Source organism: Cynocephalus volans, chromosome 11 (assembly GCF_027409185.1).
Source record: "Cynocephalus volans isolate mCynVol1 chromosome 11, mCynVol1.pri, whole genome shotgun sequence".
NCBI classification, from domain to species: Eukaryota; Metazoa; Chordata; class Mammalia; order Dermoptera; family Cynocephalidae; genus Cynocephalus; species Cynocephalus volans.
In genome coordinates, this window is record NC_084470.1 from 49249358 (window position 1) to 49272172 (window position 22815).

The window sequence follows — 22815 nt, forward strand, 5'->3', positions numbered from 1 at the left end:
ATTTCATGCTTTCCTATTTCAGAGTCATGTCTCCAACCTCCTTTGTGTATGGCGAGTCTGTGGATGCATCCAACTTCATTCAGCTGGATGATCTGGAGTGTCATTTTCAGCCCCTCAACGTCACCCTTCAGGTACCCACCCTTGTCACTGGGGGCCCGCGGAAGGGCTCATGGGATGTCTCCTCCTGAATGGCAACTAAAAGGCCAGACTATTTTCAGGAGGAACCCTTCCCAGCCTGGTTGGCTGGTGTGGTGTGTGTGATCTGTAACCACACACAGAATTAATCCCTTCTCTGTCTGGCACTCTGCTGTGCAGGGTCCTCTGCTTTTCAGGACTTAGAAGGAGAACTGCACCACGGTGAACATCAGCTTTCCCTAAGAAGGCATGGGATGGCCGAGGTTTAGCCATTGTCCCAGCCCGAGTGATCTCATGAGGACTCCTTTCTGTTCTCTGTCATTCTCCACCTTATGGGCAGGGGTGCTTCAGAGGCTTTGCTGTGTCCCCTTCCTCCTGGGGCTTTAATGCTGACTCAGCCAGGAGCCCACTCCTCCCAGAGAGGAGCAGCCTTTCAGAAGTGCAGTTTTGCAAGAGCAGAGCCGTGTGAGCCCATGGAAACCCCTATGGGAAGACACAAGCACTGAGCCAAGGCTGGCTCACCCAGTCACGTAAGCACCATTTCCAGCAGAGCCCCTTGGTGTGGACTGTGGACCTCCTAAAGGACACTGTTCCCCTTCTCTTAATTGGGGACCACAGAGTGAGTATTTTAGGCTTTGTAGGCCATACGGTCTCTGGCAACTATTCAACTATGCTACTGCAGTGCAGAGGCAGTTACAGACAACACATAAACAAAACATTAGTTATGGACACTAAAATTTGCAATTCATATCATTTTCATGTCATGAAATGTTATTCTTCTTTTGATTTTTTTTTTCTCCCAACTGTTTAAAGATGTGAAAACATTCTTAGCTTGCAGGCTGTATGACAACAGTCATTGGACCAAATTTGGCCTGCAGGCCATAGTTGATGACCCCTGCTTTAAAGTGTGAATTCTTGGGCCGGTGCAGTTCAACATGTGAATATTTGCTTGTGAAGATAAAGGGACCTCAGTATCATCCAGTCCATTTCTCTCAATTGACAAACACAGGGAATTCCCAAGTGAGAAAGGACCCAAAAGGTCCCGGAGCTAGGAGAGATGGGGCTGAGGCCAGGGAAGGTCATCATTCACTGGACTTCATGTGGCCCAGCGCCCTGCCAGCAGCTGTGGATGATGTGCAGGAGAGGGAGATGGGCCCGGGTGGCCCCGTGGTGCACCGAAGTCCACATCTCACAGCTCCCAGAGCTCTTCCCTGCTTCTTCCTTCCCCATGGAGACGATGGCATCCTGGTCTGGCATTCAGTGCTATGGCCAAATAATTATTATTTTCTTACCCTGTGGCCTCTCCAAAGTGGACTTGGGGAATGACAAATAATGACAGGGTGAGGGTCCAGAGAACGAGGCAGTAAAAATTTGTGGGCTCTCACAAACAATGGTCTTCCTCTCTCTAGAGTGTTCTCTCAGGCACAAGATCTCGGAAACCGTGATGGATAACACATGTCCCTAGCTCAGAGAGGATGCGCCTCCTGACCAGCTAAGCCCCAGCTGTCACATCTGCCCTTGATTTACAAGGGAGGAAAGGAAAGGTGGGGTTGGAGCTTTTGAGACTAGAGAGCCATTGCTCTGAATAGCACTTCTGTGTTTCTGAATTGCTTCTCCAAGTTAGTTTATTTTTCTCCTTTCCTTTTTGTAATTGGACGGAAAACAGGTAAAGACCAGATGGATTTATTTTATTTTAGTTGTTTATACTCTTTCCTACTCTTAGTTTTTGAGGTGTCTTTTAATAAAAGGTACAGTCAAGAAAATTATTTCGAAGGTTCAAATGACACAGACCATGTAATGAAGAGGGTTTAGGTGTTGAAAGAAGGCAAGAATAGCAGTTATACAAAAGATACTGAATATTCTTATCACCCTCTTAAAAAAAAAAAAAAAAAAAAAGATCTGAGGGCATGCAGTTTATCCTTCCAATTGTTTCTCTGGAGGAATTTTTACAGGGAGCTTCTAGTTTAGTATTCAGACAAATATCTTTCTTTGTATCTGACCTGAAATAGGACCCAGGCTAAAGAATGGGCCCTTGGGAATGAGTGATTGGCATGGCCCTTGGATAAACTTCTCTCTGATCCACTGCCTGAGGAAGTGCATAGCATTCAGTCCGGGGCTGAGAGTCAGCTGGGTCTAGAAGATTGATAGCGTGGGCCATTGATCAGAAAGAGATCCTTCTGTGTTAGCAAAGCCCACCACTTTCTTGAGAATTCTCTGATGACTCATTTTTTTGGTATAATTGTCTTATTATGGTTGTCCTGCAGGAAGATCACTGACCAGGTTGGTGGAGATAATGACCAGGAGGTGGAGATAGTTGGGGAGGCGGAGAGGGTCAGGAATATGGGGGAAATTCTTCTATATTTCCTTATTCCAGCAACAACATTCCTGAAGAACAACACAAGACTTTCCATATGAACGGGTTGTTTTATGTCTTTTAAAATCTGTTATTCAACAAGCTACATAATTGTTTAAAGACTCCATGCAATTGCAGATGGCAGAAAGGCAGAAATACTAGTCCCAGGCCTGCTTTCTACATTTCATCACAGTTTTTCAACAGACACAATAATTTGTTGGCCATTGATAGGCTTTTCTTGGCCCCAAGAGTGAAAGCGTTTCCCCATCTGAAAAACAACAGTGAAAAATGATGTATATGTTTCACATGAACATTTGCAGAAAATCCAATGTTAAGACATTTGTTAAAAATAAATATGGTAATACAAGCTCTCCCATCCTCCTGGCTCTGATGAGTGAAATAATGTAAATCAGAATCATTTTCTTTGCTTATCCTCTTGCATGCTTTAATTGGGATTTCCCAGACATGTCAGGGGGTTTCTTTTCAATTCTGTGCTCTCGTGTTTCACTTCAAATTAGTTATTTCAATTGTGGCTAGATACTCCTTCCTTTACTTTTGTCTTACGGTTGTTATTTTTAGTGAAATTTATTCTTTTTGAATCAAGAGTTGGCAACAGCCGCTCATCTGCTCTATCGTTTTTTTTATCTATTTATTCTTTGAAGAAAAACCAGCTATTGCCAAAAAAGGAAGACACATTTTTCTAGGGAAGAGCTGACTGGAGCTAGAACCTCATACGTTTTGTCTTGTGTGGAGACCCAGTTAGATTTCTGGCCATTTTGGTGGGGGAGGGCTGCCCTCTGACCTTGACTTCAGAGATGCAAGTCCTTGAATTCTCTCTCCAGTCCCCAGGCCACCAAGCATTGTCTTCCTCCATCCTACTCATCTCCTGTTTTCTTAAATTCTTCTGTTTTTTTAATACTCATTTTTTAAAATTCATTTTTAATTGACTAATAAAATTAATCTTTTAAAAAATAATATCTTGATTGAGATATTATTACCTTAAAGTTCACTTGTTTAAAATATACAATTCAGTGATTTTTAGTATGTCTACAAAATTGTGCAGCCATCATCATAATCTAATTTTAGAATGTTTTCATCACCCCAAAAAGAAACCCTGTACCTATTTAGCAGTCACTGCCTATGTTAATTTCCTGTTGCTGCTGTAACAAATTACCACAAAATTAGTGGCTTAAAACAACATGTATTTATCATCTTACTGTTCTGGAGGACAGAAATCCAAAGTAGGTCTCACTGGGCTAAAATCAGTGTCGGCAGGGCTGTGTTCCTTCCTGGAGGCTCCAGGAGAGAATCCATTTCTTGCCCTTTCATCTTCTAGAGGCTGCCTGGCTTCTTTGGCTCATGGCTCCCTTCCATCTTCACATCTAACAGTGGCTGGTCAAATTTTTCTTCCCATGTTCTCTCTCTGATTCTGACTCTTCTGCCTCCCTCTTCCCTATATGAGAGTCCTTGTGATTACAGTGTGCCAATCTGGATAAGCCAAGATAATCTCTTTATTTAAGGTCACCTGATTAGCAACTTTAATTCCATCTGCAACCTTAGCTCCCCCTTTCCATGTAACATAACACTCACAGGTTGCACAGATTAGGACGTGGACATCTTTGGGGGCCTGCTATTCTGATTATCACACTCTCTATTCTCCCTACCCCCCAGCCCTAGACAACCACTCACCTATTTTGTGTCTATCAATCTACCCATATTTTCTATTCTCCTTCATATTCCATTTTTTTCCTTGAGTTTCACATTCAGCCTTTGCTCTATCTCCTTACTCTTATCGGTCTCTTTGTGGCTGCCATCATTTCCCTTGTTTCTTGGGATATGATTTTGGCTTCCAGAGACAGAAAATGGAGAGTATGGTAGGGAAGATAAGAGGGACAAAGTTTTATACCAAATGCTGGTATAAAATAGGTGCATAGATGTCATCAAATAATATTAGCAAGTGATTAGCTGCTAATTGCCCAGATACTGAATCAGCTGGATAGTATAGTAAAAATAGCCCTTTCTGAAAATGAGATCACTTGGTTTAGGGAAAACCCACTTGGTCTTTGAAGGTCTCAGTTATCTCAAACTGTAAAAGGAAAGGAGTTGAACCAGATCAGTGGTCTCAGGGGGTGGTTCCTGGGCCAGCAGCATCAGACTCTCCTGGGAACTTGTTAGAAATGCAAATCCTCTAGCCTCACCCTAGACTGCTTCAGAAACTCTGGGCATGACCCCCCCCCACCTCCCCCATGCCAATCTGTGTTTTAACAAGCCCCTCAGATAATTCTGATGTTACGTGAAAGTTTGAGAACCACTGGACTAGATTATGTCTGGGTTTCCACCAAGTGTAATAGTCTATGAGTACATTTCTAGGTAAGTAAAAAGAAATATAATTTCTAGTAGGAAGAAGTCAAGAAAATGCTGAAAAGGAATAAGGTAATTTGAAAGTTTGGGATTTTAAAATCCATATTAGAAGGATTTGTTTTGTTGAAATTTTCCATCATTCAATATTTTACTTCAAATCATGACCTGAATCCAAACCCTATAGTTTCTGTGTATGATCCCAAAGAATCTTAGAGTGTATATTGCATGACGTGAAATGAAGATCTGTTATTTTCCATCCAAACTTGCTGTGTGTGTTTCGCACCCACAGGTGTATAACACTGGCCCAAGCACCCTTCCTGGATCATCTGTCAGCATCTCTTTCCCTAATCGACTGTTGTCTGGTGGTGCAGAGATGTTTCATGTCCAGGAGATGGTGGTGAGTTCATTTGTTTTCACTGTTGTTTTCAGCTTTTAGCTAGCTCATTTGAGTTTTGTATTTCACCCCAGCCTCATGTTCACTTGAGGGTCCCAAAAATTTAACTCATTCTCCCCTTTGGAAATATATCTGAAGATAGCCAGGGAACCTGCAATACCTGAATGTGTATGTTGAGACTGTTTGGCTAACGCCGTAAGTAGACCTCTTCAGAGATGGGGAAGGGTTGGTTATGAACCCAGCTCCTGGGACTGACTGTCTCCTGACAGGGCAGCAAGGCCCACAGTGACACATCTGAGCCCAGAATTGCCCACAGGGTGGAGGCCCAGAAAGCGTCGTGTGACAGTGACAGTAGTTTCTGGCACTGCTGTCCTCTTGGGTTGCATGGACTGAAAACCCGAGCTGTGTGAATGTGTATATGGAACAGGTCACCCCTCCTGAGCTGCCTGCTCAGTTGTTTACGTTCCTTACAGTATTCCATTTATGTTCCATGGTGTGTCCTTTTCTGTGCATCCTGCCAAACCAGCAGAAGAAAAGCCTCCAGTGCTCTGGACCGACATTGTACTGTGGTTTGAACTGAGCGTGAAGTTAACAAACCACGCGTGTACCTGTCTACCCTCTTAAGTATCATTAATCATACTAACCACTCCACCTTTCCTCCAACGTCTGGCGGTGTTCTCCTCATGGAGCGTGCTCTCCAAGAGTTGTTCACATGAACATCTACAGTGTTGTGCAGAGACTTTTTTTTCTCCATGGACAAAATGATTTATTGAACAAAACAGGAAATTTAAGTCACTCAAATTCTAAAGGTGCCTCAGAACCATGCATATCCGTTTTCCTCTTTATTGATCATCGGGCCAAGGAAAAGCCACTATAAAGGACTTTGGAGCACATTTATAAATAGCTGGCTTGAATAGAAGGCACTAGAAGTGGTTTTTCTGAAGATCTGCAGAACTGCTTGACTGTTAGTCTGGCTTAGTGGACCCTCAAACACCCAAGTGGTATGAGCTGGCTGTATTTTGTTCTTTGAATTCTCAGAAGCAAACCCTTGAGATTTTCAAAACCCTACTTAGAATTTTCACAAAGTCTTTAGCAGAATTCTCAAGGGTGGCCAAGCCTTCCGTTGGGTAGACCAGCCTATGATCAAAGGCCTAGGGCAGTTTCGTGGTATGGAAAAGCAAATTTGCTGACAAATCTCGCTAAGCACTGTATTCTTATGAACAGTCATCACTGGAGACCAGAGTGATGATGAGGCTGGAAACATAAACGTGGATGCATGATAGGAAAGAGTGATGAGACAACAGTCCCCTGATGCTTGTGTCAGAGGCCTGCAGCCAGCACACCCTTCACCTTAAAGCCCACTGGTGCTGAGCAAGGGCATCTTGTGCTTAGCAAAGTTCCCAGCCTTGCCCCTCCCTTGTCCACCAGAGCCTGAGAATGCTCACTGGGTCAGGTGTGACTCAAAGCTGTTAACGTTCTCCACTTTGGCCTTCTAGGACTTTGAATGGAGCAGAGCTTTGATTCCAGGGATTTGGGTGGCTTGGTGCAAGTCCAGCTCACTCCTATTAGGAGAAACCAGCTCTCATTCTCCATACTGCACCAGGAGGTGACCTTAAGACCTGGTGGCATTCCCTCCCTGTCCCCACTCTCAGCCACCACCATTCCCCAGCCTCCAACAGGCTACCAAGTAGCTGGACACCAGCTGGACATGTTAAGCCGACTAAAGTCCAGAGGCAGATTACAGGCCCATGGAGGGAAGGCCCATCTGTTATTTGTCCCCACACCCCACTGTGGCCCTCAGGTTATTTCTTTCCCTTTAACGCTGCCCTTATGATGATGGCCCTTGATATCCATATTGCCTGTGGTTATCAACCGTATACAATGCTAGAAGTGGGCTTACTGGCTCTGTGCACCCTGGGCCATCACTCCACCTATGGCCTGACTCTGGCACAATTTTCTGACAGTTGGTTCAGAATTCATTTAGAAGTCTCCCGGGCTGCCACTGGGGTCCCTGGGCAGGACTCACCTGCCTCTAGTTTTCACCAAAGAGTCTTCCATGCTTGCCCAAAGGATTTCTTGAGGTCTGGGTGTCTGTGAGTGGAGAGTGCGTCTGCTTATATAGGAGAGACTTTTATGAGGAACCTAATGAGGTGTGACCACTCCATACTCTCAGCCTCGGTTCATGTCTTCTTTCCTTGTAGCAAATGTTCCTGAGCCCCTCCGTTCTGCTTGCATTTTATTTAGAGACAGAGCTATGGTGGTGGCCTGAAGAAAGACTATCAATTTCTTTCTTTCTTTTTTTTTTTTTTTGTCATTTTCGTGACCGGCACTCAGCCAGTGAGTGCACCAGTCATTCCTATATAGGATCCGAACCCGCGGCGGGAGCGTCGCCACGCTCCCAGCGCCGCACTCTACCGAGTGCACCACGGGCTCGGCCCAAGACTATCAATTTCCATCACTTCCCACCCACTGAGGTTGTGTGGAGCCCTGTAGGGACACATTGACTTCCCACAGCACAGGGGAAAATGTAGACAAGCCACTGTGGACCGAGTGTCCCTCAGGAAGCCAAGTTAGAATGACGATGAAAATAATAGAGTCAGAAAGAGGAAGAATGACAGACCTTTCTAATCCATCTAAAATAACATCATGACAATGACAAATCGTTCTTGATTTGTTCTGCAGGCACTGGCTGAGCAAGCACCTATTATGTGCCAGGCTCTGCAAAGAGGAACAAGTTACCCATCTGCCCCAGAAATTTGCTGTCTTACAGGAGACAGATATATAAAATGCATTTGCAATACCGTGAAACAAATGCAGTAATGGCAGCATGCCCAGGTCCAAGGGTAGTACAAAGGGAGAATGCCCACCCTGGGGAGGAGCATTCACAAAGCAGGCTCTTCGAGTCAGGGCTTAGAGGACGGGTAGGAGTTCACCAGGAGAACACTCCAGATGGGGGAACGTCACTATGTGTGGGAGTACAACAGGGGTGGTGTCTACTGCGCTGGAGCTGTGCATGCTTCTCCACTCTCTCTGCCTAGCTCTTATGCAAATAGGCAATGGTGAGTGTTCCTTCAGGGTGTATAGCAGGTAGATATCTTGGCAGTATGACAGGGAGTACTACACCACAGTCATTTCCTGTGACCTTTGGTGAATTAATCACTCTTCTGGGCTGCATTGCATGTGTGCTGTGGACCTACACCTTCATTTACTGCTGACTTTAGAATGGGGAAGACCAGGCCGCCTGCTACCCGAGGCTGTCTAACCACATGTCATGGACGTTGTCAGCAAATGAAACCTCTGGCTGCTGCAGAGAGCAGTGGCTTCTGTGGGCCATACAGCCCACGTGAAGCAAAACATGTCCATTTGCTCCTTAGAGAAGGTTCCTGTTTGAAGTGAGGATCTATCTTCTCTCACACAGCTTGATTGGAACTGGCCTGAAAAATTTAACCACTTCACTTTTTTGCAGTTCTTTTCTTCTGCAACGTTTTGCAGAGCCCCTGAGCACAGGTCTAAGAGAGTGCCAAGATAACGCATCTGTCACTGGCTAATGGCTCATGAAGGCAAGACCATTTGGATTTGGGAGAAGGTCTGCTCCAAAGTTAAGTTTCACTCATGATGTATGCAGGCTCAAGGGAAGAGATGTTGATTTGTCTCAGGCCCCAAGCTTTACTTAATAAAGCTAAAAAGCTGTCTCTGTGAGCAGGTTTCTAACACTGGAGGAGAAGGCTTTGGGGTTTGGCTCTTGTTAATGTACAAGAAGGAAAAAAGTCATGAGTGATGACTAGCAGGGTGTGTACAAGAAGGAAAAAAAGTCATGAGTGATGACTAGCAGGGTGTGAAGGGCAGGAATTTCATTCCAAGTGAAAGTACTGGGCATTTCAGGGAACTCTAATATTAATCTAGAAGAAGCATGAAATGAATGTCATAATATTCTTTCTTCCTCCTACAAAACCCTCTGAAAATATTGACCTCTCTGGATCTCTGTCCTTGCTATTGGGCAGTGATTCTAAAGAACTGACCCAATTTCCAAGAACTAAAATAGGGTGGGGATGAAGGATAATTTTCAAAGGAGATACATCAGTAACTTTGCCTTAGGGCACAATTAGGATATTGATATCAATATATGGACACCAATATCCATTAGAATATTCCAAGTTGGTGCCAGGACTTACATTTTAGTAAATTATAAAATTCCCTGCCTCCCCATGCATGCACACCAGACAGGGCTGCCCATGTCTACTAATTTCTGCCTAAATGAGTCAGTTGATGTGGGAACTTCAATTAGCTTGTGATGAGGCTGTCCTATATCCTCATGAAGAAAAGGCGCAACTGATGTATCACTGACCACAACAGAAGCTTAAACTTAGAAATGGAAAACCAAAGCGTTTCTGCAAGGATGATCTGGGGAAGCTTCTAATAAGGGTGGTGTTGGGGCCATCAAATCAATCAGATATAATCAAAAGCTAGAGTGGAGAAATTTCTGCTGACAAAAGAAAAAATAAAGAATACCATTTATTGCTGTCCCAAGGATCTAGGAGCCTTTTTTGTGTGCTGTCAAATTGAATCCTCACCACACCTCCATAAAGTAAGTTTATTATCCCGAGTTGAAGAACCAAGACTCAAAAACTTGCCCAACTTCATACATCTGATAAGTAATACAGCTGAATTTGTAACCAGGTCTTTCTGCCTCCAGCGCTCACGTGCTTCCCACAGCACTGCATTCCACACCCTCCTGGGAGCACTGCCCAGTGACCAGAGGCGGGCTCAGTCAACAGGGCAGACAGATGATGAGCAGATCACCAAGAATTACCCACCAGATGAGGAGTATATACACCAGGACAGACAGGCGCCAACTGAAATCAGAAGAAGAACTAACAATACCAGCAGGCATAATAACAAGGCAAACAGAAGATTCTAGAATAAGCAGGCATGATGTCTTCAGAGTGATGCAAAAAGACAGTGTTTCCATGAAATGGAGTAAACTGAGTTATAAATTTAAAATTTTTATCATTCAAATAAAACCTCAACATATGAGCTGCGTGGTAGACTGGATAAAAAAGAATAAAATAGTGGGTTAGAAACTTAAGGGATTTTCCAAGAATGTAATGCACAAGGAAAAAAAGTCAGTTAAACTTATTATTTATATTTTAATAACAACCTGGGATGAAAATCCCAGATGATTTCAATATAAGAGTTAGAATACAGGGGAGATGGAAATGAAAGCAAGCCAAGATTCTTGTCCTGTTTGGGGGAAGAGTTTATGTACCAATTAGTTCAAGGCTTTGGTAAAATAAAATTTAAATATGTAAAAATTTTAGGGACAACTTAGAAGAATCAGAACAATGTAGGACATCCAACCCAATGAAGAAGAATTTAAAACAGAAAAAAATTCAAAACAATCCATAAAAAGACATCATGAAGGGAAAAAAATATATTAAATAAGATGGCAGGAATAAATCCAAACATACCAATAATCAAATAACTGTGAATCTGTTAAATGGCTTAGAAAAAACAGACACTCTCAGATTGGAGTTTTTAAGTCCAAGCCTAACATACTTAGAGACACCTTGAAAATTACCCAGAATGTAAGGCATCAAAAGAAAAGGCAAAGGCTAATTAAGAGAAAGCAAATGCAGCAATGCAAACAGCAAACAAAATATAATTAAAGCCCCCCAAAACCCACAAATGTTAAACAGGGCAAATGAATGTATTTCAGAGTGATTAAAGATTTAATCCACTGAGAATTTGTAAAATAAATGAACTTTTCTGTAACAATGCAGCTCTAAACACTCAAAGCAATATGTGGTAGAAATATATGGAGAAACTGACACATTCACACTCACGGCAGGCAAATTTAATACTCGTACACTTCTCTCAAAATCATCCCACAAGGAGGCATAAAATAATGAGTATTTGAATAATGCAGCTAGCAATTGTGATCTCTTAGATGTATAGAGAGACACCAAGACAGGAGTCAGAATGTCTTAGTTTCATTACCTTAACTCCCCACGCTCATTTTTCTCATCTGTAACACAGGCTAATAGTAGTACCCAGCTCACATTGTAAGAATTGAAGAAACTAATGTATATGGAGCAATTAGCAGAGTTTCTAGGACAAAAATAAGGGACTGCACATTCTTTTCAAACATATGTGAACATTCACAAATTACTCACGTATTATACCACAAAACAAATCTCAATGGAACTTTAATGGTCAAAGTAATACAAGCCATATTCTCTGACCACAGTGCAATAAACTTGGAATCTGAAAACAAAAGGTTAGTCAAACAAACAACCAAAAACATATTTACTATGGAATTTTTAAAGACCATTTTAATTAAATATTTAGATAAAGAAGAAATGAAAGTTGAAGAGATGAACAAATTAGAAATGGAAGACAATGGAGGCTTGTTCATATCAAAACCAATGGAATGTAGACAAAACCTACACAGAGGGATATGTTGCTGCTTCCATGTGGAAAACAGGAAGACTGAAAATAAATGAACTAAACCGACAACATAAAAGTTAGACAGTGGACGATAAAATAAATTCAACTAAAAGAAAGTAAAATGAAGATATTATTAAGGAAAAAGCAGAAGTCATGAAATGAAAAAGTTAATAACAACAAAGGTATTCACATCAGTAAAACCAAAAGCTGTTTTTCTGTTTTGTTTTTGTCCAATAAAATAAACATATAACAAGATTAATCAGGAAGTAAATAAGAATGATGATGCCAAAAAAAACCCCACTAGAAATGATAAAAAGAACCATATTCATATAAAGATTTTTTAATTATAGGATCTTTTCATAATTTGATTCCCACAAATATAAAAACCTAGTAAGATATGCATGAGGTAACAAACAAAAAAACCCTAGACCAATTACCTTAGAAAATAATACAAAAGTAGACAAAGACATACACCTTTAAAAGCACCAGACCCAGATAGCTGTATCAGCAAGTTCTACCAAGCTTTCAAGTTATGAATAATTCCTGTTACATAAGCTGTTCTTGGGAGTAGAAGATGAACAACTCATTCTAGGAGACTAACATATCCCTAGTACAGTAACCAGAAATGGAGAGTGGGCCTGATACTGGAGATGAGGGTCTGGGGAGGCCTGATAGACAGCCTCCACCCACCCTGTCCTCTTACCAGGTTCTTCACTCTGCCACAGGAAAGAATTCAAAGAGCAGAGTCACAGTAGAAAGTGAGAACAGAGTTAATGTAACGAATAAGAGATACAGATTTCTCAGAAAGAGTAAGGCCTGGCTCCAGAGACTGAGCAGGGCCTGAATCGAGTTTAATACAAAAGTAAGAAACATACACACACAAAGTGCAGGCTGGCTCTAGGGTGAACAGCAGCCTGCCAAAGGCAAGTTTGACATACACAGTTCAGGTGAAGTGCAGGCTGGCCCCAGGAGAGGGAGCAACAGCCCCACCCACCCTCTGCCAGGATTCTTCTTTTATGGTTTCACTGTCTAATACATATTCATACAGTATAATGAATATTCAACTGCAGGGGTTCCTAGTTATGTAACAGTTTTACACATGCTCAGTTCTCTTTTTAGGGCATGCTCACTGGTCAAATTCTATCACATGCACCCAATATAGTCAAGGATATTCTGCGTTCTTTAGTGCTTCCAGTGGAAGATCATTCAAAGGACAAATTCCACTTTACTGAGCATGCTTGGCTACTAGGGTTTTAAAACTCCTTTCCACTGAGCATGCTCAGCCACTAGATTTGCATAAATCCACTGCCTGTGGTCTCAATCTCCCTGTGTTGGTACCAAAAGTAGGTTCAATAAGCAACAGTAACTCTCCTCTGGAGTGGGGGGCACCTAGAAAAGGGACTTGAGACATTAGGGAGTGGCTTGAAATCCAGAGGTTTGTCTTGTACCCCGAACCCCTGGAGACTGAGTACCTCCTATCTCAGGCACACTCACCCAAAAAAAGGAAATTGTAGGCCAAATTCACTTCGAAAACGGATATAAGAATTCTAAATAAATCTTTGCATCTGCCAGGCATGAAATAAATAAATGTTTGCAAATTTATTGCTATTAGAAGAATAATGTATTCTGAGTAAAGTAGGATGTAATCCAGGAATGCTAGATTGCTTTTTCATGAGGAAACTGATTAATATAATTCGTTATATTAGTATTAATACTAAAAAGATTAAAAGAAAAATATTCAGACGATAATCTTGATAAGGGCTTCTAAGACACCAGAAATTAAATTTAACATTTAGTTTATGATTTTTTTATGATTTTTAAAAAAAATTCCCCAGTAAGGAAGGCATAGAAGGAAACTTCCTCAACTTGACAGAGGTTCTCTATCAGAAACCTAAAGAAAACTTCAACCTAAGGGAGGAACAAGGTATGAGTCCCTGCTATTGTCTCTTTAGTTTAGTAGTGTTGGAAGGTCTTAACAATAAAAAGAAATGAATAACCTTTATTGTAAAGAACCAAAATACTCCTATTATAAACAATGTTATCATCTCCCTAAAACATCCCAGAGAATCAACAGACTGAATGTGAGGACTTGTGAGTCCAGAAAGTAAAAGCCAAGGTGAACTTGTAAACTGCCTGACCTTGGAGAACATTCCCCAAGCCACACATAGTCACATTGGCTAAGGGTGGAAGCTTCACTGGATCAAGATGTTTACGTACAACCTCTGAACAATCACTGGTTGATTACTAAGCTATGTTTTATCCAGGACACATCTACAGTATAAAAAAAAACCTGTCCAGAAACATCAGAGGTTGCAAACTCCAGGGGGAGCAGACTCCACAGAGTTAGTCGAGGCAAGTCACTAAAACAAAAAAAGGTAACAGCAACTGCCCCCAAGGGGAGGGGTAAGAATCCAGAATTGCCACAATATATTATCTAAAATGTTTAGTTGAAAAAAAAAAAAAAATATATATATATATATATACAGATAGATAGATGAAACATGCAGAGAAACAAGTTAGTATGAACCCTGCACAGGGGAAAAAAGTCACTAGAAACAATCTCTGAGGAACCCAGATGTAGGACTTAACATAGACTACAAAGCAGCTCTTATAAATGTTTGAAGAACTAAAAGAAATCATGTTTAAATAAAGTATGGTAGCAATGACTCATCAAATAGAGAATGTCAATAACATTATTAATAAGTAAAGTAAATGGAAATTAAACAGATAATAAAATAGATGGAAAAAGTAAAAAGAATCAAATGGAAATTCTGAGATTGAAAGTAAAATACCTGAAATAAAAAATCCTTTAGAGGAGCTCAGTAGAAGATTTGAGCTGACAAAGAATCAGCAGACTTAAAGATAGATCAATGCAGTTTATTCAGTCTGAAGGACAGAGAGAAAAAAAGAATAAACTAAAAATGAGAAGGAACAAGCAAAGCTCAGAGACCATTGATGTGCTTATACATATAATTAGAGTTGTAGAGAGGATAAAGAGAAGGGGGCAGAAAAATGTTTGATGAAATGATGGCCCCAAACAGTGAAGATGTATAGACTATTCATAAATGATATGAAGACAATTGGCTGTCCATTTAGGAAGAAATTACAGGAAACCTGCATCTCACAGAAAAAAAATTAAAAGAATTAAAGTTATATGTAAAAAAAAAAAAATTATTAGCAGAAAGTACTGAATATTTTAATAATCATTGGATAGGAAGCCCTTCTTCCTAAGCAAGTCATAAAATCCGGAAGCCACAAAGAAAAAATTGACAGATTTAAATCTACAAAAAGGTTAAACTTTTGTGTGATCAAAATATAAAGCTAAAAAATTATTTGGGAGAATATATTTACAACATAGTTAACAGGCAAATAATATATAAATTTCTTCTGCAAAACAGTAAAAGCCAAAAGTTATAAAAATGGGTGAAGGGATATGAATAGGAAATTCACAAAAGAAGAAAATTTAATGGCAAATAAACATATGAAAATATGCCTAACCTCACCAGTAATCAGAGCAATGCAAACTCAAAATGAATTTTTTCCTTCATTAAACTGGCAAAAATCTAAAAGATTGTTAATATCCATTGTTGGTTAAGATGAGGGGAAGTGGACACTTTCAAATACTGCTGGTAAGAAAGGCAGACAGTAACTGTCAAAATGTAAAATATGAATACCAGCAATTCCACTTCTAGGAACCTGTCTCAAAATATGCACATAGTATATCCACCAGGAATTTCTAACTTTTTGATAGTAGATGTGGATTGTTATGCTTCTCAGCATAAATGTAGGCTTTTCCTATTTTGGTCAAGTAGAAAATAATAATACTCTTAGGATTCTGAGAGGAAGCTGTTAGATTCAGGCTAAAAAGTAATAGCAAATTTTTATTAAGCACTTACTACAGATAAGTACAGTACAGAGGCACTGTACCAAGTACTTTACCAGGACAAATTCATTTAATCTTCATAATAATTTGGGGAGGAAATGGAGACACAGAAGACTGAGAGGGACAGCCCAGGTCACAGATTTGGTAAGTGGCTATGTTGGTCTTTACTTTTAACCATTAGACTGTACAGCCACCTGCAAAGTGTCATGCCATCATTTTGTCTGGACGAGTAGCTGTCCAACAGCACTACCATCACCTAGAAGTTAGACATGTGGAAATGCAAAATCTGAGCCTTCATCCAGAACTGCTGACTCAGAATCTGCATTTTAACAAGGTCCCCTAGTGGTTCATTTGTACATTAATATTTGAGCAGCCCTGGTCTAAAGCATGATACTTAAATTTCTCTGTATTTCCACTTCCTCATCTATAAAATGGTGATAACAGTCCCTGGTACATGAGGCTATTGTGCGATTTTTTTTATCCACATGTTCATTCATTCAACAAATACTTTTCACTAACATATTCCAAGCACTGGGTTGATATGGAGAACAAAACAGACAAAAAATAATTTCTAGCCCTCATGTAGCTTACATTCTTGTGGGGAAAGACAAATTATTATTTGTAAAACATAGTATATTGCATGATGGTAAATGCTATGGAGAAAAATAAAGGAGGCAAGGGGATAAGGAGTGAGAAAGGTGTTTATTTAAATAGAGAGTGATCAAGAAAGGTCTCACAGAGACCTTCATTCAGGCTGCGAAGACCAGAGCTATCTTCCAGGAGTTCGTGATGAGATCTTTCACATGAAGGCCTTGCCAAGTCTGTGTTTCCTGAGAATTCTCTCCTCTTTGATTTTAGCCCTATTTGATTTCTCTCCTTTGAAGTGTCAGCCCCCATACTCCCCCTGCGTGGTGTCCAGACGGGACATCCAGAAGTCTCTGTATGTGCTCATTAGCGTTCACTCTGGGGGAGTTTTCTGCCACAATGTGAATCACTCATTTCGCTGGCAACTGCAGTGACAGTGATGCTGGTCAGCCGGCACATTTCACATGAGAGAAGTCCTGGGTTTTATGACTTAGCAACAAGAAGTCTCCGCTGCAGCAGACTTGCTAGACACCAAGATGTAACTGGCACTTTAAAGCAACTCAGCAAATAACCCAAAACAACAATCAACAACTCACATTTCTTTTTCAGTCTCTACTACTCTCCTCTGTCATGAACACATGCTGCTTTTTCCCTCCTCCTTCACCCTTGGTTTTTTCTGTAGAAATTCAAGGGCTTAACTTGAACCAAACCTGCTTTCTGGGTTAGAGGCTCCTTCTTCTAACAAGGATTTGAGGTTTAGAAACCCTTCTCCAGCAGGAGATGGATTTACAGCCCCAGAGTGGATTGGGGGGGATTATATGATCCCACCCTCTACTTTTGGACAGAATACAATCAAGACATCTCTCCAGTGCAACAGAACTGTGTTTCCAGCAAGTGCTCTTCATTAAGCCATTCTAGTATTCCTCAAATCCCATTGTTATGACTATCCTCAATTTTTTGTGCTCTGATTTCCCCCTGACCTTTTCTTAGCTAAAATAGAAAACAGTTGCCTAGTTCCCTCTTGTAGAGAAGTTGAGCTATTACCCTTTCCCCTTCTCTTCCAAAAAAGTACAATTCCTTTAATTCTCTTTTTCCCATCCTAGGGTATCCTCTTTGCTCTCTCCATTTTCTCCAAATAAATACAAATTTAAAACTGAGCACCAAATACTGTGCCTCTTTATCCAACCTCTCATCACAAACCGTTGTTACTCAGGCAGTGAGGACCAGGTTTACCATTTGAGAATTTTAGTCCTAATCATTTCTCTATGCCAACTTCTAGTCATAGTAATTTCTCTGTGTAATGCTCAGAGATACCTCTATGATTCTCTGTAAAAAGATCTACAAGGAGATCTTAATGGCCGGAATCATGAGATCCAAAACCTGCATGACCTCCCACCCACCTTTCTAGGTCATTTTCTACACTATCCCCTGCCCCCATCCTTACCCTGACCTTGTCTTCTAGCCTCTCTAGACCATGAAGGTTTCTAAGAACTCAAGAAATTTGTGCTTAATTGAAATCCCTAAGTAGAGGTGTTTTGTCAAATTCCCTTGATTCACAGCAGAGGTTGCCTTAATTTCAATGTGAGATTAAGTAAGAAGGTGAAACTTTGAAATAAGAGATTGAATCACTTATCAAAAATGAAGGCTTCTAAGAGCAAACTTAAACTCCACAGACTTTGGTCAGAGATGTTATGAAAACATATTCCATCCCCTCCCCACCCCTCTCTCTTTCTCTCTCACACACTCTTCTGTTGGTCTCAGCAATGGCCCCAAACCATTTTCCTCTTCTTCTTTCTGCATGTATATGAATGTGAGGTGAATAGTCAAGTTCCTGAAATGGGTCAGGATTAGGTTTGCTTTAAATGTCTTTCTCAACAGAAGCCAAACACTTAAAAGAAGTGGGATGACTGATTGAATTCTAGAGCAAGAGTTATGTTGCTGGGCTCTTGGTCAATTTGAGCTTGGCCAGAGGGAGAAAGCGTGTACGTTTCTCTGCACAGATTACATTCAACATGTACTGCCTCTGGAAGGTGGGGATGGTTTCAGCCCAAGCTGTCCACGTGCAGTACAGTTCAGAGGCTTCCCTTTAACCCATGTGGACAGAGCACATAAATCAGGCCAAGCAATGCCGTGTCCCTGCTGACTGAGGGCGTCTTGTGCTTACAGCTGCCATGACATCTGGAAACATTAACGCTTCGTTACCAGCATGTGGGCCAGTTGGAATGCCCATGCTTAGGTGCCTGGTGTTTTCTGGCCTCCAACATGAATAGGCCTCAAAAGTTGGTGATTATGCAGTTTACTTTCCTTCATTCCTTGAAAGCAACATGACAGAGAGCCCTGCCATGGCAGGGGTGATGGCTGTTACTGAAGTCGATAACAGGAAATCTCACTGAGGATAAACAGTGCTCATCAGCCATTGCTGAGCAACACATGGTTCTAATTTAACCTGCCGAGGACTAATTGTGTGTGCTTCGGAAGCACAGAAACAGGAAAGCTCCTTTCTGACATACATACCAAGTTTCCTCGGACCAAAAGGAACTGCCCCAACATCGTTAGACACTGAGAAGTAATTATCTCCGCAGCTGTCAGGGAGCCAACTTCACTTCTCTTTAATTATCTGAACTTGTGGCCTAAAGCACATTTCAGGCCTCCCATGAAGATCTTGAAACTTTACACTTAATGAGTAGCATGTAGGTTTCACTTTTCTTTGCCAGAAAAGAAGTTTAAGAAATTAAACAGATGGTGACACATGAAACAGCATCCAGAAAATGATTGTCATTTCCTTTTGATAAAAGGATGATAATAAAGGCTATGTCTCATAAATGCAGAGACAACCCAGTGAATCCATAGGTGTACTACCTTACCGTTTAACATGAGATGGGTATGAGCTTTGTTCTTTACCATAGATGGGCCTAAGAACTAGAACCGGAATTTAAGCAAACAGACGCAATTCCAAGGACTGTGTTGTGTCTCGTATGGGGACTACTGACTCATTTATATCCAAATCAACAGACCATTCTACTTCCAAAATGGTTCATTTTCTGTGGAAGGAAAACATTTTTGGTACGCATGCCAAGTGCTCAGATAACATATTTGTGTCTTGCTTCTCCACTAAACAGAATCTGACCACATCTGGAAATTCTTCTGTGTCATTGCTTCTCTGAAACTACTTCCCATCTGTATCACTTTGACTCCAGTAAAAGGCTATCCCCATGCTTGTGCAATGGGCCTCATCTGGGGGACTTGTCTTTCTCTGATTAAACGTAAATGAATTCTGTTTTATGAGGCAGTCTGGTGGTGGCCTGCACTCTTGACTTTCCAGCACGAAGGCCTGTCACACCCAGAGCAAGCGGGTGGGAGCGGGGTGGAGGACGTTGTTTTAGCCAAACCCTAAAGCTGATGGAAACAAAATTCACTGTATTTTATCATAAGAAGTGGACGTGTTCATAAAATAATGGCAAACTCGTACAGAAGTCAACAGATATGTACAACAGATTATGCTCTTCCTTTCCTCTGGAACTTTGGTTTTGAGGTTTTCCTCTTTATTTTCTGTTTCTGTTTTCGTCTCAGTAAAACCCTGCCCTTTCACACCGAATACAACTTTTTACAGTGGTGATTGCCTTAAGGAATGGGGAAGGAGTTGGGGAAAGCAAATATTTCATTTGGAAGACAGTTTTCAATTACAGAAAAGACATCTAGAGTCAAAGGTATGATCTTTTTAGGCATTTAAAGTTACTATCTTTTCTTTTCTGTGATTAAACTATACTGGGTCATTCTTTGACTTCTGTCCCCTCCTGCTCCATCCCCAACTCTGTAGATTTGGAGTGGGCTGTTATTTATGGACAGCTTTTATATGCTTTCATTTACTCTTTTCAGTTCAAAAACAGAACTCCTTATTTCAGCTCTTTATTTAATTGCCTCTTTATTTGAGCATCCAGGACAGGAGGGATTGTCCAAAGCTAGAGCCTCATATTAACTTGCCTCGTGTTGTTGTGATCATTAGTGTTTTTTCTCTTTGGATTTTTGTCCATTTGTATAAACGCATTGGAACCTCTAGCTACACATAGAGGTAAATATCAGAAAATCAGAACTTGCTGAACTGATAAACAAGACATCTCTGTTCACAAAGCAAAAGAATCCATCACTCTTCAGAAGGATCTACCAAAGGATGCCTTTGAGAACTCCTCATTACCTTTAAATGATGTGATGCATGCACACATACAACATTGGGTTCTCAACATTTCGAATACATTAGTAACATAAGGTTAGGCATATCCATAATAAGGAACTATCCAAGATTGTTATGGCTGTTTCTCTGGCCTTATATTGAGCAGTGTCATTACAATTGAAAAATCAGAGTAAATTAATGGAACCTTTGAACACCCACCCCTTATAGGTTATTCTAGACCTGCATTATTACAAAGTCTTAGAATGAATGGTGATACATGAAATTATTTGTCTCAGATTTATTATCAAAATATTGACATCATTTTTTACAGTTTTTGGTCAATACCAAGAAGCTCGCAATAGTAAATCTTAGCAATGTGACTTAACATAAGATATGATATGAAGGGTGCTGTAAGACTGTATAGCAAATGTGAATCACATTTTGCTGAATTGACAATATGTAGCTATCTTACCTTTCTAGTAGTAAACATCTTAGGTTGGCCTAATTAACCAGTTGGTGTCATTTCTTGGTCATTTTATGAGTACTATTTTTATTTCAAACCTTGGAGTCCTAAAGTTAATATCACCACAGCCATTGCAGTAAATGTTCAGCCTTCTGTGGCAGGATGAGGACTTCTTTGGTTCCCAGAGTAGGCACTAGGTAATTGAATTAGCAAAGTATGCATTGAAAACATTCTCTGAGTTTTCAAACTCAAGGGGCATGTGAATTCAGAGAAGCAGGCAGTAAGTCGGGGTCAGGTCATGTTTACCCAGTTGCCATCAGCTGTGATTGGTGTAACATGATATGGAAAAGTGGCCCAGGGATATAACAGAGAACATAAAGCCAATGGCTAACAGAGCAATGTGAGTTAACATGAAACACACGTTGTTCAAAACTGAACCTATGCCCTTTAATCCAATTCAATTCAACAAACATGGCTTTTAGATCAAACTGTACCCAAGAACCACGTTGGTGATAACTCCAAGAATGGCTCATGGGGAGTACTGCTGTCACTGAGGTTGTTCCTCTGCTAGTTCAATCTTCCATTTCCCTTTTATTGGCTATGTACTACATTTGAGGGGTATCAAGCCAGGGACCCTTTGGTGACCCTCCCCATCCTTGGACCCCCAGCTGGCTGGGGCTTACTCTCTAGTTTTCTTTATCCATCTAGATCCACCTCAGGTGCCACCTCCTCTGAGTCAGGAATGCAGATCATGACAGGGTTGACTTCATGGTGGGGGTAGAAATTTGTAGACAAGAATAATCACAATAGGAGCTGTGCTCTGAGGGCTGCGAATGGATGAACAGGAAGGTGGTGCTCAGGATGTGTTTGGGCTTCAGCATGTGGAACTGTGGCTATGCAGCCTGGGCTCAAAGAAGGTGGAATGGGACAAGGTGCCTCCTGGTGGAGACTTTGGAGATGTGCTTCCCACAGATTCAGAGCTTATAGGTACATGACAGGTTACTTGACCTCTCTGGCCTCCGTTTTCTCATCTGTAAAATGGGGGTGAAAATTAAGGAGACCAGATGTCACAGTTGGCCTGACACATCCCTGATAAATGTTTCAGTCTGGCTGTTATATCTGGTTGACTCCCCAACTTCACTCTCAAAAATGTCCCAGTTTAGGCAATAAATTATATGGTCACACTACTGATAATAGTGCCCTCCACACTTGGGTGCTGTAAGCATTCAATGTATGCCATAGTGCTTAGAATAGCACCTAATGTTACCTAGTATTCCCTTTTATGTCTGTACTCAGTATAGAGATGGAGACATAAGCAACTAGAATTAGTCCCCAGGGTGATGTGCTTGGGGCGTGAGACTTAGAAAAAAGATCAGAGAACTTTTCTACCCCTCCAGATTTCAGGCCCAGGGACAGGGACTGTGTTAGGGCTACTCTCTTCTGGTCATCTGGGAGATCCTTATGTCCTAAGTCAGCAAACAGCTCTTACAGTTACCTAATGGAGGACTCTCTCCTGAGCTTACGAATGGGAAATGCCTTGTTTTCTCCAACCCCTTTCAGACCACCACAGTCTAAAGAGTATTTAGTAAAAGCTCTAGACTTCCATTTTCTACTTGGTGGCAGATGATAGTAACATTCAAAATGAAAGATCAACTTTTTTTCAGTCTCAGACCCAAGGAATCAGCCCTGATTCATGCTTCACACCCAGTATTTCATGAAGCTAGGTCTTGCCACCTAGAGTGAACAGGGGGCCCTGTGTCCTTTGACAGGCCTAGGACCGTGATGGCTTCTGACCACAAAGATTTCCTTGACCAAGGCTGACCCAGACTTTTCCATCAAGTGATGTTCACTCCTTGGGCTCCCACAACCAGGGTTCCTGACAGTTTCCCAAATCACCACCATCTCTTGGTTTAAACTTGCACAATATTTTCTTTGGGGTAGGGGGAAGGACAGATGCCAGAAGAGAACCCTCAATAGCCACGTTGGCAGAATTTAGCCTTGACACTGTGTCCTGCATCCTCTTGTC

General features: G+C 41.2%; 1 protein-coding gene across 1 annotated transcript in view; it reads left to right on the forward strand.

Annotated features, from left to right (window-relative positions):
* The window catches only part of ITGA9 (integrin subunit alpha 9), a 325611-nt gene that overhangs the window by 261479 nt on the left and 41317 nt on the right, over positions 1-22815 (forward strand). Inside the window, exons 22-23 of the mRNA XM_063113934.1 lie at positions 23-131; positions 5139-5246. Coding sequence (XP_062970004.1) covers positions 23-131; positions 5139-5246 — 217 coding nt within the window. The remainder of the gene's footprint in view (positions 1-22; positions 132-5138; positions 5247-22815) is intronic.